Source organism: Suillus subalutaceus (assembly GCF_016647625.1).
Source record: "Suillus subalutaceus strain FC151 chromosome Unknown DFJ58scaffold_298, whole genome shotgun sequence".
NCBI classification, from domain to species: Eukaryota; Fungi; Basidiomycota; class Agaricomycetes; order Boletales; family Suillaceae; genus Suillus; species Suillus subalutaceus.
This window is the reverse complement of record NW_024540547.1, coordinates 5,577-20,796: the sequence shown is the minus strand read 5'-3', so window position 1 is coordinate 20,796 and position 15,220 is coordinate 5,577. Positions and strand designations below refer to the sequence as shown.

Sequence of the window (15,220 nt, the reverse complement as noted above, 5' to 3'; positions counted from 1 at the left end):
TGCTTTCCATGTTTGCAATGTCTAGCCTCAATGCATTCAGGCATTCACAAGCAGATAGAACTTGATCTCAGGGGCCTGTCACAATTCAGATCGTCTCACACGGATAAGACTTGAGTGAGATATGAGCAAAATATTATATATCAGGTGATTTTTGATGTCAGGCCTTGCACCAAGGGTAAGCACATAGCACAACAGGAATAAATCCTGTTGTCCTAGTATCCTTATATATTGCATATACTATTGAAGGGATGTTGGGGATCATATTTTGCCTCAAACAGACATGATTTGAGGGAGATATGAGCAAAATACAATTTATTGGGTGTGTCTGAGCTTCGCAGGTTCAATGTCTTTGTTGTCAGCCTTGTGTGGGAAAAATTCTAAAACATCAGGAGAAACATAAAAACACATCATCAGGGACTGCATCAGGTTTGCTATGATCACACCTATGTATAATATGATAGATTGGCTTCCAATGTACTGTTCCAGTCCCTGAACCAGTATCTGTCAGTGGTATGTATCTCTAAATACAAAAAAACTCGAAATTCAAGGCAATCACTGTGCACTGGTGCAAGAAAGTTACAATCACAAGATATATACATCAGCAAAATATGATTTTGCCACACGGTTACCAGAAGGTCACAAGCTTTGACAATGCTTACTAGACTAAGGATATGATTGTCTTAACTCAATAGTCTTAACTTGCTAGGCATAATATAAGCTTTCTTAATAACCATGACTGTCATATCTTCCATAATAATCCTAACCCTCACAGCTTATGTATTATGTAGTAATCAACAATCATATTAGACTATCAAGTGAAGACTATCGTGTAATGACTATCAAGTTAAGACTATTGTATTTTATTCTAAGTCTGTACAATAGACCTGTGATACTTGATGAGTGTCAGCCTGAACAGCATATTAAAGATCACACTATCATACTACACATAGGTATAACTATTGAAGACATGATGTAGTGCCTTATGATGTGTTTTTATGTGTCTCCTGATGTGTTGAGAATGTCCTACATTACCTCATATGTCCATGTGAGGCCATATGAATTCTGCGACACTCCTGACATTGAGGGCTATCCACATGTCAATGAACACAGTCATCTAGGCCTCACATTGAAATCATTGAAAGCATCAAACTCCTGATGCTGAAATACGATCCGAATTCTGAAGGACCCTGGAGAGTGAAGGCTATCTGCATATCAATGCCTGAAAGCATTGAGGCCCGACATCAAAATCATTGAAAGCATTGAACTTCCAATGCTGAAATTCACCTGATATATAGTATTTTGCTCATATCTCACTCAAATCACATCTGTTTGAGATAATCTAAATTCTGATGGACCCCTGAGAGCAAGGGCTATCTGGGTGGTAATGCTTGAAAGCATCAGGACACTCAGCACTCGGAAGGCACTTGGCACTTGGCACTCAGCACTCGGTACTTGGTACTTGGTAGTCAGTACTCGGTGATTCGAGTCTCGAGACTTGAGACTGGTGATTCACAAGTCAAAATTTGAAACTAATGTGTAGTATCTTATGTATTTCTGTACTCATTTCACTGACTACCGAGTGCCGAATCTCGGGTCTTGGGTATCAGGTCTCGGTACTCGGTATTTCCAGATGACAAAAATGTATATCATCTTAAATTTGAATTTTCTTAACTCGTAACAATGTATGAGTTTCCAGTTGAGTTTTGAATTTTGAGTTTTGAGTCTCTTGAGTCCCAAGTCTGGGTGTTCAGGGCTCGGGTTTCAGGTTTCAGGTTTCAGGTTTCAGGTTTCAGGTTTCAGGTTTCAGGTTTCAGGTTTCAGGTTTTGGGTTTTGGGTTTTGGGTTTTGGGTTTTAGTACTTGGTACTTGATATTACCCGATGTCGGCCCACCCGTCTATGTAAAATTCTGCACTTCAGCCCACCCGTCTATCTAATATGACCCCACGTCAGCCCACCCGTCTATGTAATAAATAATTCACCTCACCCTCAGCCCACCCATCTATCTAATATTACCCCACGTTGGCCCACCTGTCTATGTAATAAATAATTCACTTCACCCTCGGCCCACCCATCTATCTAATATTACCCCACATCAGCCCACCCTGTCTATGTAATAAATAATTCACCCCACCCTTGGCTCACCCATCTATCTAATATTTCCCTACGTTGGCCCACCCGTCTATCTAATAAATATTTCACCGCTCCCTCAGCCCATCCGTCTACAAAATAATACTGATACGTCGGCCCACCCGTCTATATAATACTATTTGCTATACATCTCTCCTCAGGTCTATAATATATGTCAATCCTACTCTACATATTACCCACATGGGCCCACCCATCTCCATAATAATATTTCTCCCAGCCCATCCGCTATCATCGATGATATATATAACATCAGCATAGATGGGCCCACCCGTCTCCATCGGAAATAATATTCCTCCCAGCCCACCCGTCAACATCGGGTATATACATAACATCGGCCCATAATCCGCTGGCCCGTATTACACGGGATATTATGTAGGTCGGGTGACCTGTATAATACGGGATTTGTCACTGAAGGGGCTCAAGACAGTGCAAAATGAGTAGACTGAACCTGCACATACCTGCACGTCCCATGCAGAATTACCTGTCAACCATTCAGAATATACCCTCAGAAGCCGCGCTGCCATTTTGTACATGTGACGAGGGACGAAATTGAGCTTATCATGAAACAGAGGATTGCTGAAAAGGCTTTCCAGGCATTCAATAGGATCTCGCCAGAATAAGCGGATAGGAAGTTTTGTAGGATGAAGTGAGGGAATGGTCTGGCATTTCCAGCTTGGTCCGCTGGGGAGCATCTCGGCACGACTACACAATTCACTAGCGTTGCTGAATGATAGTTGTAAATTTTGGATCTGACAGATAAGTTATATTATAATAATCACTGTCAGAGTACAAATCCATACCATGTGAAGCTTCAAGAATTCATCAATTGCTGCCATACTCAGGGATGAGCGAAGGAGATAGTCAGCAACTTCCATTCCTCCTTGGACGCAAAAGGGTAGAAGAGATTGTCCTTCCTGTACTCCGCAAATTCATCGGCATCAAATACATCCAAAAAGGTTGACCCATTTTCCGAATAACAAGCCCGGCACCCTCATACTTCTCCTCCAAAGACTCCCCAGCCACTCCAAAATCATTGTCGAGTGAACCAAAGTCATCGCCGATGTTCCAAAAGTTGTTAGATTGTTGTTGATCCTCGACGCGAGTATCTGGGTCAGGTTCTGGAGCTGAAGGTGAACCATCGCGCCGTGGTGGTTGCACCTGCGTAAACTGAGAGATATCAACTATGTCACGCAAGTAGCTATGGCACAACATTCGGGGCTGGCTGAGATGTCAAGTAACACTGCTTTCCTTGGTAAACATTTTCCTGCACTTTGGACATGTTGACATCTGATTCAGACTCAAGAATTCACACAGTGTAATGCTATTGGTTGTACTCTATCATAATATTTGCCACTCACATAGTAGTATCCATATCACTCATATATCATTCATGAACTCTCACAGCTTCGACTCAGAAACCTCTCCTCAATCTTCGTTCTCTGAATACAGTCAGCGTCACACTGTTCTTTTTAACACATCTCCCAATTACCTCAGATCCATTCAAAAACCTCACCAGCCAATGACCAATTTTTCGCCGCACACCTCATCAAGCTTGATTGGAGGGGAGGCTCGTTTTGCTATGGATACTCACCTTGTAAGCCTCAATTATTCGCTGTGGTACATTATTATTCTTACCTGTCTTTGGTAGGATGTAAACTACTCTTTATTTGAGTCCGAAGGTGACTCTGACCTCGCCCTGGAGGCAGCTAAGGCGAAACGGAAAGTATGTGAGGCGGAGAAACATCTTGCCGATTGTATTCTGGAACATCAATCTATACTTCTCGACCTGTGGCGCTGTCGTGCGGAGGTAGCAAACTGCCATTTATTGAATGCGGATCTCAATGTTGGACACATGCACATGGAGCGCAAGAAGAGTGGTATTGCAGCATTCGCTCGCTCAGACTCAGGTTTAATGGTAAGTGCTCATTTGTTGGTTTCGTTATAACTTATCACCATTGAGATGATTGCAGACACCTCTTGACATACATCTTTGTCACAAACAATCCTGGCAACATCAAGATATTTTTATTTTCACACTTCTAGTATGATATTATCTCGAGCGCTACTAGTACATACTTTGTTACTTTGTTTGTTTGTGCTGCTTGTATCGCTCTGTAGATATTTGTAATGTCAATTGCTTGTTGGCTTGTGTTGTTTGTGACGCTTGTGTAGTTCTGTAAATGTTTGTTATTGTTGTGACACTTTGTCACGAAATCAGTACTTTGCTGATGACGGTGCTTTCCCCCCCTTTTCCTTGCAGGTCAGAGGCCCCCAGGAACCGATTCTATGCATATGTTTCCCGTTTCGAGACCAGTACTAATGAAGCCTGTCATATACCATATTCCCGGGTACAGATCTGAAGATCTGGATCTCAGATCTGATCCAGATCCGATGGACATATCCGTCGTCCGGTCCACAGATCCGATCTAATCCTTATTTCATGTCCTGTTCATATAACTCTAACTATCGTTCATCTCCTTTTGGCATTCTTGTACACCGGTATACCGGTTATCCTTTACTTCCATTATGCTTACTGATCTGCTACACTTACTGATCCGCTTTAGCTTATACTTCATTCCTGGTTATGATACGTTATCTGTCTGACTTACCAATATGCTGTACACATACTTTGCTTATACTTCATACATAGCCTCGCACCTTTGCTTATCAATCATTCCGTTAGTTATCCGTAGTATATAAACCCTTGTACATGCGCTGTAGTAGATCAGTTCGAATATCATCTTAGATTGCACTCATTCTGTCTGGACTCTGAGTCCCTCCATTATCCGTCCGGACTTGAGTACGATACTCTTGTCTACTCCAAGACTTAGGATTGATTCCTATAGTCTATATATCCGTCTCTGTCTTCGGACAGTCTTCACCCGTTAGTTTCTAGTTCGGATCCGATCCAGATTAGCTGTTACTCTATACATTCGATATCCGGAAGACTTAACAGATCCGTCACGATACTTATCCGTCTCACTAGATGTGATACTCTAGCACTCTGAAATAAGGGGCAAGACTCGGGAAAGGGGCACAGCGCACAGCGCACAAGCTGAGGCCGAAGCCCTTCGGATCCGATATGACTTGAGTACGGTCTTAACAAAGCCCCTCTTTTGCTAGATCTCAGCGCTGGTCGCAGCTGCGTCGGAGCGCAAGCTCATCTCCAATGCCACCATTGTTGACGACGCGCTGCTTCCAGACTCTGCTGCCCTCCTCCTTCCAACGATCACAGACACCTTTGCATCATCCTCAAACAACGAGTCCAATTCGGGCGCAGCCACTGCCATCCCTGCTCCTCAGCAAAGTTCCATTAGTGTTGGTGGCGCATTCGCCCTGGTAATTGCGTTGATCTTCATCAGTCTCGTAATTACCTACCCCTGGTGGAGGCCAAAAATCCCGCTCAACTCATTCTGTGGCTGGTGTCCTTGCTTTATTCCAACCCACACCAAGCATTGCAATGCCAGCATCGTGAACTGCCACTCCACCACCATCACAATGACTCCTGTCCTCAGCCATGCAGCCACCAGGGGCATCACTGCTGCCACAGACTCCTCAACTGATCATGGTTTGTTCTGCAGTGTTGATGCACGCATGTTTGAGCGGAGAGCTCAGCTCTCTGTCTTGTCCGATGCTGGAACACCGCAGCTGTCTGCTGAGGCCCACACCACTGATCCGGGAGCAAGTGCAATCCGGGCCTCGATCAACACGGACCAGCAGTCACTCCCTTTCCCACTTCGCTTCAAACCAGATGGCGAGCCGGAGATCCACTACCTTTCTGTGTAGGTTTCAATCCCCTTCCCTCCTGTTTGCCCTCAGCTGACTCTAATGGTGTGGCAGCTACACTATGAACGTCAAAGCAATGAGGCAGCAGTGCATTCAGCTCAACCTCCCCTCCTCAGGCACCAAGGCCGTTCTTCTTGAGCGTCTTGAAGGCTTCAGCCGCGACTGAAATGCATGGGATAGGTATGTGAAACCACACCTCTCCCAGTCATTTTTTTCAGCATGCTCAAGTCACCTCGTCTTCAAGCCTCAAGTCTGGAGCCCGCAAAGCTCACAAAGGTCCACGGACAGGTTTGGCAAGCAAGACCAAGGCACGTCGTGTAAAGCAATCAACTCAGTGTCGCACTGAGTTACTCAGTGAAGCAACCTCTGACATCACCACAGTCACCCCCTCCAAAGACACCTGCACAACAGCCGAAGTTGCAGCGGCTGTTGCCTTGGGTAAGTACCACTTGCATACTGCCCCCTTTTCGAGAGACTGATGCACCGCATGGGCAGGCCAATGCCATCATCATGCATTCCCATATGCACTGACAGATGGACAGCTTGCACCTGGCTGTGAGCACCCTTCCCTGCTCTCACATTGGCAACTCCACTCCTGTGAGCACCAGTTCTTTGCATTCTGTGGGTGCTGATGCGAGCTTGGAAGATGCAATCATCCAGAGTGGTGGGTACAAGGGCTGGTCGACATTGTCCAAGGCCCCTCCAGCCAAGCACAGTTCAAGCTGGGCTACCTGCTGGGCCTCAGGATGCAGGCACCTCTACTGTGTGCACACCAGAGGAACCTGCGCTGGCCACTGAGCTGAGCACCAAGAGGATGCGGCTTCTCAAGCTTGAGAATGGCACAATGCTGCAAGTGGCTGACAGCGAAATCACGGACCCGCCTGCCATCAGCTTTGTCAAAAACATTGCGGCCAATGGGATGTGGGACGATCACACGGAGCACTGGCAGGGCATGTCTGTCATCAACATCCAGGGCCACCCAATTGCAATTGAGTACTGGCCTTTGCTCTATCGCTACAGCCATGATCAGCAGTGGAAAGGCACGAAAAACAAGTGAGCTGACTGGCATGTATGTGCAAGTTTCTCCATAGCTGACCTCAACTATCCTGATTCGTCTCCTGCTTCTGTTCCACAGGACATTGTTGAGCTGTACCGACAAGGCACCCCAGAGCAATTCTGGGCCAAGTTCAGTGGTGCCAATGGCGAGCCCTTGAAGTTCACTGCCATCGTTCACAAGCTCCATGAAGAGCACAAGGATGCAAACTTTGCCCTCATGGGGCGTGCTCGCGAGGAATTTGGCTCGGACTTCTTCTTCACTTGTCTTTTAGGGGATACCTATTAGTCATGTCCATGCATTCCCAAATCATGCAGGACATCGCGAAGAAATACAAGGAACTAATGGCTAGCAACCTGAAGGAGGTCCATGATTGACTGTAGGCACTATACTAAGTAGTCACAATGTAAAATTTATTTCGTAGTGCAACCTATGGACGTGTTTTGTGGCAGAAGTCCAAAAATTGGAAAATCGAATGGTGCACCGTGAGTAGGGCCAGTAGGGGCTTAACAAACAGCGTTGATTACATTAGGGGCCTTCCAGTACTTGAACTCGAACCACTTCAGAACCACTCACAACTTGAAGGTGCCTACCAGTATGTACTGCTCAAATCTCATCTCCAACAGAGGCCTGCACTGACGGCACTACTACTGCAGTCATACTAGCTGCCATGTCGACACCATTCAACAAATACACCAGAGAGATGAGCAGCAGCAGTCCTGAGAACTTGGATGTTGACTTGGACATTCACACTGTTGACATCCTCCATTTTGCCTGTCTCGGCTTTGCAGCATCCATCAAACTACTCTCAGAGCAATATGGGTTTACTGAAGGTGGTCATCCAGAAGGTATACAGACAGCTGGAAAACTATGCGTGAGGCATGGACGTCATTGAAATGATGCGAGATGTATCGGAGGAGTGGGTGGTAACTGAGATTTTGAAAAGACACGAGGGTGATGATGATGAAGACTCGGAGAATGAGGGTGACGGTGATTGAAGGCTCGGAGAAGGATGATGGTGTCCAAAGACCCAAAGGAGGGCAAGGATGTGAAAGGAGACCTGGATGGTGTCAAAGAAGAGGAGGATTAAATGAGCACATTGCACAGTTACTGCGATATACATGGAGTACTGTATACTATCTAGGCCAGAGTCTGAGCTCGCTGGGATTTGCTTTGGAAACAATGAGTCTATGTGTGAGTGTACAGGAACTTTCATATGACCCTGGAAAAACGGGAGGAACAGAAACAAAACAGAGTGAGGAAAAGAAGAGACGACAAGAATGGAACATAGAAAAATCAGCCACAAGGGCAGCATCTCCCACAGTGTGGGCACTTGACAGTGGGGGGGTCTATCAGGATTGAAGAAATGCTCCCTTGGCTCGACAGGGTCGTCATTCAATGAGATGAGATATTTGACTATGGTCAAATTCGAAAATTCGGCACTTCAGCCTCCCCACTCACAGATCTTCCTTAGTGCCCAGCGCCTTTCAATATGTAGGTACTGGCAGCCTCCTCGTCAGAACGAATGGGTGCCATATGGGGCTGGATCGATGCCAATGTCCAGCAGGTTGTTGCAGAAAAGCTCTAAGAATTGTTCGGAGGCCTATAAGTGCATCAGCAACATTTCTGGCCACCAGAGCATCACCAGAACTCACCATTGGGGTGTTGGCCTCCACTACACGATCACCTGAGGCAATTTTCCGAAAAAACATACCCAGACTCAATCCTTGACTCGCCCAACCAGGCTGTGAGGGCCCTGACAGGGCAGATGTGGGCCTCGTGCGGTGGGAAGACCCACAGATGGAATGGTTTGATATCTGGATGATAGTTAGACACGAAAAAAATCAACATCAGCATGTCCATATCGCACACCTCCGTTCTGATGTGTCTTGCAGAAAGGGAGGTGTAGTGTCACCCCCTTCTCAAACACTCTAAGTCATGGGCCTGGATCTTGAGGACCTCATCAAAGCGCAGCATACACACAAACGCTAGGGTATATGCGGCCTGCAACAGCCTCCGAGCACGGCCACCACCCCAGCGGTGCGAGCTAAGACGCTCGCCAGGCTGGTAAGGATGAATAGCCCAGTTTTCGTCGAGGGTGGTTGTGGTGGTAAAGTTTGAGTAGAATATCCTGTAAAGAGTTAAACTATGGTTATTGATGGCTTGGGAGGTCAGAAACTGCTCACCGTCGTTATGGCATGGGCACTATTTGCCACTTCGCCAGCCTTGACCTACCCAGGTGTTGAGTAACTCGGGCTGGTCAGAATCAGAGAGTCAGAAAAGGTCACCTTGTGACGTTGGAGCGAGCACATGAAAGAGGACACTTCTGTTGATATGGAGGGATTGCCAACCATGATACCACCCCCAACATCTGACTTGTGCCACCACATATTCCCAAGGCCCTGGAGCCTACCAAATGCGTATGTCATAGAGGCACACATCTTTTGTGCATGGCCATACGTGCTGCGCTCTTCGCTCGATGGTTTTTTGTGTGCCATCAATGTTGATCGAGTCGCACCTTCAATGAGCTCCATCACCATCATCAACATCTCCAAGTCGGACAGTATCACTCACGAGTTCATGATCCAGGCCACAATCAGCCATGGTGTGTCAGCACGTGGTCTCTTGCAAAAAAAAAACCTCGTCCTTGCACAGCAGGTGCACGCCAGTGAGGAACACCACTGCCTGATTCATTAGCCTGCCCAAATAAGCAGTAATCCACCATCAGAAACTGCGAGGGCCAAAGAAAGAACGAACACGAACCTCTTGTATTCTGAGTCCGTGCCTTCAGTCACGCCCCTTGGACGCATCCATGAGCGTGGATTGGAGCTTTGCGAAGTCAATCATGCCATCCATTGACTTTGACTCAACAAGAGTCTCCTGCTCAGCAGTGACATCCTCCGCGATGTCGTCCATTTCAAGGCTGCTGGCTGACACAGATGGAAGGAGGCCAGAGACCTGGAAAGTGTTGGACAGATTCAGGTAGTGTAGTAGACATGATGGTTCGAAGGTGAGAGGGAGAGCTCACCGTGAAACCCCTCTTGAGGACGAATTTGAAATAAAGCCACTCGCCTGGCATGTGGTCTGGTTCGAGAACTTGAGGGCCATGAAGGGCGGAAGGGAAGGGATAGAAATATTAGTTAAGAAAACTGCTGTTCAGAACCAAGAAACTGACTTAGTGAGCATGGGGGACTGTCTTTTTTCCAACCGACAGGCCATAGTCCAACTGTTCCCCTTGAGTGTCGCAGGGAGTGATGTTAGTCCACCAGGTGTTTCTCGGGCAAAAAAAGATGTTCACAGCCAGCGTGACACCTCCAGTTGATCTTCATATCACCGAGGGCTTCAAGAACAAGTGAGGGTGACAAGTGAGGTGACAGCATGCCGCTCTGCCTGATCGTTGAGTTGTTTGAGTCAGATGGGGATCACTGGCAGCCAAGATAGAAGTGGCATACCTTTGATGTATCATGGTAGCAACACCACTGCTGGAATTGGCCGAAGTTCGCGATGGGGCAGATCACCTGCTGGTGGAGGATCTGCGCTCGAAAGAAATAATACAGATGCAAAGTTTAGCGGCAGCGAGCAAGTGACGGCATGGGCAATACCTTGCATATATAACCTTCTTCATTCTTCAGCAGCCAGGCTCCCATCCTTGCGTCCTTCTCGTTCATTCCTCCCCTAAGTGCTAACTGTCCTTTTGCTGAGAGCTTCCCCCATTCCTTTGTCTTTCCAAATGGCAAAATCAAAAGCACTATGCCATCAGTGAGTAAAACAGTTTGCTGTTCCTTCGCGTCTGTGATGCCCGCGACATATCTGTTGCTTGTGGCTATGAGTTGGTGCGATCCCTCGCCCTTGGTGCTTTAGGCATGCACGCACCTTTGTTTTTGTTTGTCCCTCCCCCCAAAATCCTGTCGTTTTTCGGCGCGGGATCAAGCGTGCTTGAGGGTGGCTAACCAGGGGGGTGTATGGGGTGTGTCCTCTCGTCGCGAGCTGACGGCTCGTTATCCGATGGTGGTGCCAATCGTTGATCGAAAGTGGATGAGGGCATCGGACCGTTTGTGACCCCGACCGTCGTTTTTCGAGTTTGAAACCATACTTCTCTTTCCTCTTGCTATGTACTGTACAGCACCTTCGCCACTCAGCCACAGATCCTCCATAGACCCATATGTACTTGCCTCGCGCCTTTTTCCCACCTCAGCATTGTTCTATTAACTCCTGCTGAGGTGAGTATCTTGTACCGTGTACTTGACACACTCATTGACATGTAATGTACCTAGTCTTCTCTAGGTACTTATTAATATAGCGTTGTTCTATTAACTCCCGCTGAGTCTTCTCTAGACTTCATATAGGTTATGAGCCCTGTGCTCTAGCCAAGCACAGAATTCGCGAAGTCTACGATAAGCTCACCGAATTAAACGAAGACACTCGATTTCACACCCTCCCTTCAAATACTTGCATTTCATAATTATCGCGATCAACCTGGTCACTCTCTAATATGGGGAAATATGATCATATCGTTGAACTAACGAGTGCAGATGAATACCCCAGCTGGCGTCGAGGAGTAGTCCTTGCTCTGCAAGGAGAGGGACTTTGGAACCATTGTAGCACTGGTACCGACCCCAATAACTTGCAGAATATGCATCAGTAATGCCCTCGCCCGCCACAGCTGAGAATCCCACTGCCGCTGAAAAGCAAGCCATAATAGAGTGAATCAAAGAGGACGCGCAAACGAAAGGTATCATTTGCCGGAAACTCTCGGCTGTCGTCCAAGGACTCTTGAATGAGTCATCTACTGCCCGCGAGCAATGGGACACCCTTGCCATGCACTTTGGATGCCTAGACATGAGTTCTCAGTTCGAATTGCAAGCACAGCTCTTTGCTGAGAAACTCAAAGACACCGACGACGTTTCGCGCTATATTAGTGTCTTCGAGCATGCAAGACGGCGATTTGCCGAAATGGCAATCACCTTCACCGATGGAGAAGCAGTCTTTCTTCTTCTACAGGGACTGCCGCAGACTCCGGAATGGATCATCTTCAAACGCATGACCATGGCATCATACAGCAATTCTTCCTCCGCTCTTCTCGCAGCGAGCTCCACTGCCTCGACAACTGCTCCCACAATGACGTTCACGACTGTTGCAGCCTCCCTCTCAGAAGAGGCCAACAGAATCTGAGGCAAGCACAAGTTGTCTGGGCCCGGCTCAGAATATGCCAATGTCATATCTGACTCCAAGGGAAAATCTGAAGACCGGGATTCGCATGCATAAGTTGAATCCCAAGGGAGTCGCCTGTGACAACCCAGCATGCGCAGGCTTGCCATGTTCGCTAACTCATGACTGTGAGCATTGCTTTCAACCGGGTGGAGGGATGGAAGGAAAAGGAGGTCAACCTGCACGCACCAAGAAGCCCTTCAAAGAGGTCACCGCTGCTGCCATGTCGAACGTGCCCACACCTCCTGCGACCACCAACACTAGCACATCTTTCCCATCCAATCAGCCTCAGTCCCAGCCAGATTTAGCATGCGCCATCATTGAGGAAGTCCTTGGAGACTCTTTGCCAAACCCTGATGACATGGCCTGTATTGTTCGTCAGTCAATGTCCACAATACTCAACTCTGGCACCACATCTACCTTGATTATGAGCCGCAAGTTCTTCTGGACCTTCACTGACAACTCTCGCGTAACAGTGAAGACGGTGAATCATGGATGTCTTCCAACTTCAGGCCGTGGGGACTGTGTCGCAGATCTGATGATTGACAGTAAGACACGTCGCCTGCATCTGACCAACTGCCTTCACGCTCCAGGGGCCATGATCAATCTCCTGTCTGTCGGTTACATGGTGGAGAAAGGATGGGCGGTCAACTTCTTACCTGGTCCAGCACGTTGTCAGCTAGTTTCCCAGGGAACGCTGATTGGGGAGACTCCCATGACTGGCAAGTTAGTCTTCCTCGACTTACAGTTTGTTCGCCCAGAGGACGCCTCTCCTTCCTTGCCGCAGGAGCTCTCAGCATTTGCATGTGTCCCTGTCACATGGGATCTTTGGCACACATGCATGGGTCATCCAGGTGGTGATGCTGTCAAGTGGTGGAGCGGTGTATCCGCGACTGTGTGCCTGCGTGTCGCGAGCAAGGCAAGAAGTCGTGAAGAGCACTGCGCTACGACAAAGCCCGAAGGACACTGAATGGCTCGCTAAACTACGGTGCTACTCGGCTGCCACTCGGCTCCTACCCCCGGGGGTCCCCTACTCCATGTGCCCCCCTTGAAAAAATGGCGGCGTCCTCGTCGCCCTCTAAATGCAGAAACTTGGTCTGACATGTGTGTCCAACCTAGTGTTCGAAGAGCACAGCTCAGATCTCGAAGACGTGGATCTTGTTCCCAATCCAGTGACGCAATGTGAATTTGCGCACCAGGTATTTCGAGTGCTGGACATGGCGGGGATGCAACAAAGTCAACAGTTGCTGATGCTGCAGTGAAATTTACAGAGGGTTTGACGAGCACGTTGTCCGATGCTGCAACTGCCAGTGCTACCTTGGGCAGTTCGAAGTCAGGCTGGGGCTGTGCTTGCTGCGGGAAGCTCCGACTGCATTGATCTGATGACCGACGGTGACGGCGCTGAAGACTAGACCATGGGTTGGTGTTTGAGCTCTGTAGAACAGAAAAATCGCGTGGTTGTCGTGGATGGAAGTGTTGGTTGAGTGGGGAATGTGAATAGAACAGTTTGAATCAACATCATCTGCCCAGTTAAATGACTGAGCAGGGCTCATGCCGTTAGTAGGCACTGGTCGTGGACTGACAGTGTTGACTGTCTCAGTTTGTGTACCGCATGTTATGTAAGTCTTCGCTGCAACGGAGACAGTCTGGAAGCTGCGGTCTCTGTAAAGATGGATGGGGGCAACCATAGTTCCAGCTCGTATGAGCACAGCCTTCTGTTCCCTTGCGAGATCTTGTGCGGAGCGCTCGGAATAGACAGAGTAAGAGGCGTTAAGAGGCATAACAATTACTGCGGGCGTGGTATGCGGAAAGTTGCGGGACCATCTGGTCAAAAATGCGGATTTGAGCTTTTGCCAAGAAAGCTTCTCATTGTACAGTAAGTCGAAAAACCACTGTAATGCAGTGCCTGCAAGAGAGCGGCTAAAGCATATATGGCGGGAGGCTATTGCAATGCCGACGGCATCGAGTGCACAGCTATAATCTTCCATCCATTCAGAAGCGTCCTGCATGCCAGTAAACTTGCGGCAGGAAGGTCTAGCAGGGACAGACATGATGCTATAAAAGTGTGGGAGCCGAAAAACAGTGGTGGTTGCGGTTGAAAGTGTGCGAGAGTACGCCGAAGTGCGTGAACGTACACGAAAGTGCTCGGTGTCGATGGGCTTCTCTACCCTGTGACACTGAACTCTACTAGAGTCTGTTGACTCTAATACGTGTTGCTCGTTACTCAATGAGACTCTCTCTAACTCTGGGTAATCTGGACTCTGGGCTCTGGGCTCTGGACTCTGGACTCGAAGGGGGAAGGACCAAAGTGAAGCTTGGTCGAGGAGAACTCGCTCTGTTCACCAGTTGGAGTGGGCTAGGCCTGCTCTCACACTGGACAAACGCTCGAGGAAGGATGACCATTGCTAAGCTACTACGCGACTCTAAACTGCTACCAGCAAACTCCGCTCCAAACATGGCCAAACCCTGCAGCCACCTCTTCTACACCCCCTGGGGTCCCTACTCCAGCGGCTTCCCCTTATAGCCAAGGGTGTCATGGTCACAGATGCCATGCCTCTGCAGCAGTGTGAGTCTTGTATCATTGCCAAGCATCCTCGTCGACCATACCCCCCTTCCACTGAACCCAAAGCGACACAAATGCTCGACCTCATCCATTCCGATCTGTGCGGTCCTTTCCCAGTCATCACGCCCCACGGCAAACTCCACTTCATTGTATTCCTCGACGACTACACCAATCTTCTCAATGTGCAGCTTCTTGCCAGTAAGGATCAAGCCCTGGAGGCATGGAAGATAATACGTGCTCATTGGGAAAATCATGCTGGACGTACCATGAAGATTTTTAGGTCTGACAATGGGGGCGAATTCATCAGTAGTGGTTTCACACGTGCTCTACAGGATGCTGGTATAGTAAGGCAACTGTCGGCGCCTTATGCTCATCAGCAAAATGGCAAAGCGGAGCGTGCCATCCGCACCTTGGAAGGATGGATGTTCGCAATGTTAGAGACTGCCTGTCTTCCAGCAAA

General features: G+C 48.1%; 6 protein-coding genes across 6 annotated transcripts; 3 read left to right on the top strand and 3 right to left on the bottom strand.

Annotated features, from left to right (window-relative positions):
- Positions 1-3,539: 3,539 nt before the first annotated feature.
- Positions 3,540-8,079, top strand: DFJ58DRAFT_736832 (uncharacterized protein; the record flags this gene model as incomplete). The annotated part of the gene is made up of 16 exons (XM_041386861.1): positions 3,540-3,743; positions 3,798-4,064; positions 5,273-5,931; positions 5,990-6,002; positions 6,052-6,115; positions 6,164-6,373; positions 6,431-6,532; positions 6,582-6,650; positions 6,712-6,928; positions 7,016-7,215; positions 7,278-7,354; positions 7,414-7,474; positions 7,522-7,584; positions 7,646-7,837; positions 7,896-7,979; positions 8,018-8,079. 16 exons carry the CDS (start codon positions 3,540-3,542, stop codon positions 8,077-8,079), a joined length of 2,544 nt encoding a protein of 847 aa, XP_041235447.1.
- Positions 8,080-8,285: 206 nt separating this feature from the next.
- DFJ58DRAFT_719603 (uncharacterized protein) lies at positions 8,286-9,487 on the bottom strand (the record flags this gene model as incomplete). The annotated part of the gene is made up of 8 exons (XM_041384660.1): positions 8,286-8,338; positions 8,451-8,473; positions 8,513-8,592; positions 8,645-8,659; positions 8,700-8,868; positions 8,905-9,053; positions 9,176-9,220; positions 9,278-9,487. 8 exons carry the CDS (start codon positions 9,485-9,487, stop codon positions 8,286-8,288), a joined length of 744 nt encoding a protein of 247 aa, XP_041235446.1.
- A 289-nt stretch (positions 9,488-9,776) lies between these two features.
- On the bottom strand, positions 9,777-10,068 carry DFJ58DRAFT_736830 (uncharacterized protein; the record flags this gene model as incomplete). The annotated part of the gene is made up of 2 exons (XM_041386860.1): positions 9,777-9,947; positions 10,018-10,068. 2 exons carry the CDS (start codon positions 10,066-10,068, stop codon positions 9,777-9,779), a joined length of 222 nt encoding a protein of 73 aa, XP_041235445.1.
- Positions 10,069-11,807: 1,739 nt separating this feature from the next.
- On the top strand, positions 11,808-12,161 carry DFJ58DRAFT_736829 (uncharacterized protein; the record flags this gene model as incomplete). Its single annotated transcript, XM_041386859.1, has 1 exon — positions 11,808-12,161. The coding sequence occupies one exon, from the start codon at positions 11,808-11,810 to the stop codon at positions 12,159-12,161; it is 354 nt and encodes a 117-aa protein (XP_041235444.1).
- Positions 12,162-13,510: 1,349 nt separating this feature from the next.
- On the bottom strand, positions 13,511-14,248 carry DFJ58DRAFT_736827 (uncharacterized protein; the record flags this gene model as incomplete). The annotated part of the gene is made up of 1 exon (XM_041386858.1): positions 13,511-14,248. The coding sequence occupies one exon, from the start codon at positions 14,246-14,248 to the stop codon at positions 13,511-13,513; it is 738 nt and encodes a 245-aa protein (XP_041235443.1).
- A 469-nt stretch (positions 14,249-14,717) lies between these two features.
- Positions 14,718-14,930, top strand: DFJ58DRAFT_634901 (uncharacterized protein; the record flags this gene model as incomplete). Its single annotated transcript, XM_041381266.1, has 1 exon — positions 14,718-14,930. A coding segment is annotated over one exon (213 nt), but the record flags the coding sequence as incomplete, so codon positions are not given.
- Between the last annotated feature and the right edge of the window lie 290 nt (positions 14,931-15,220).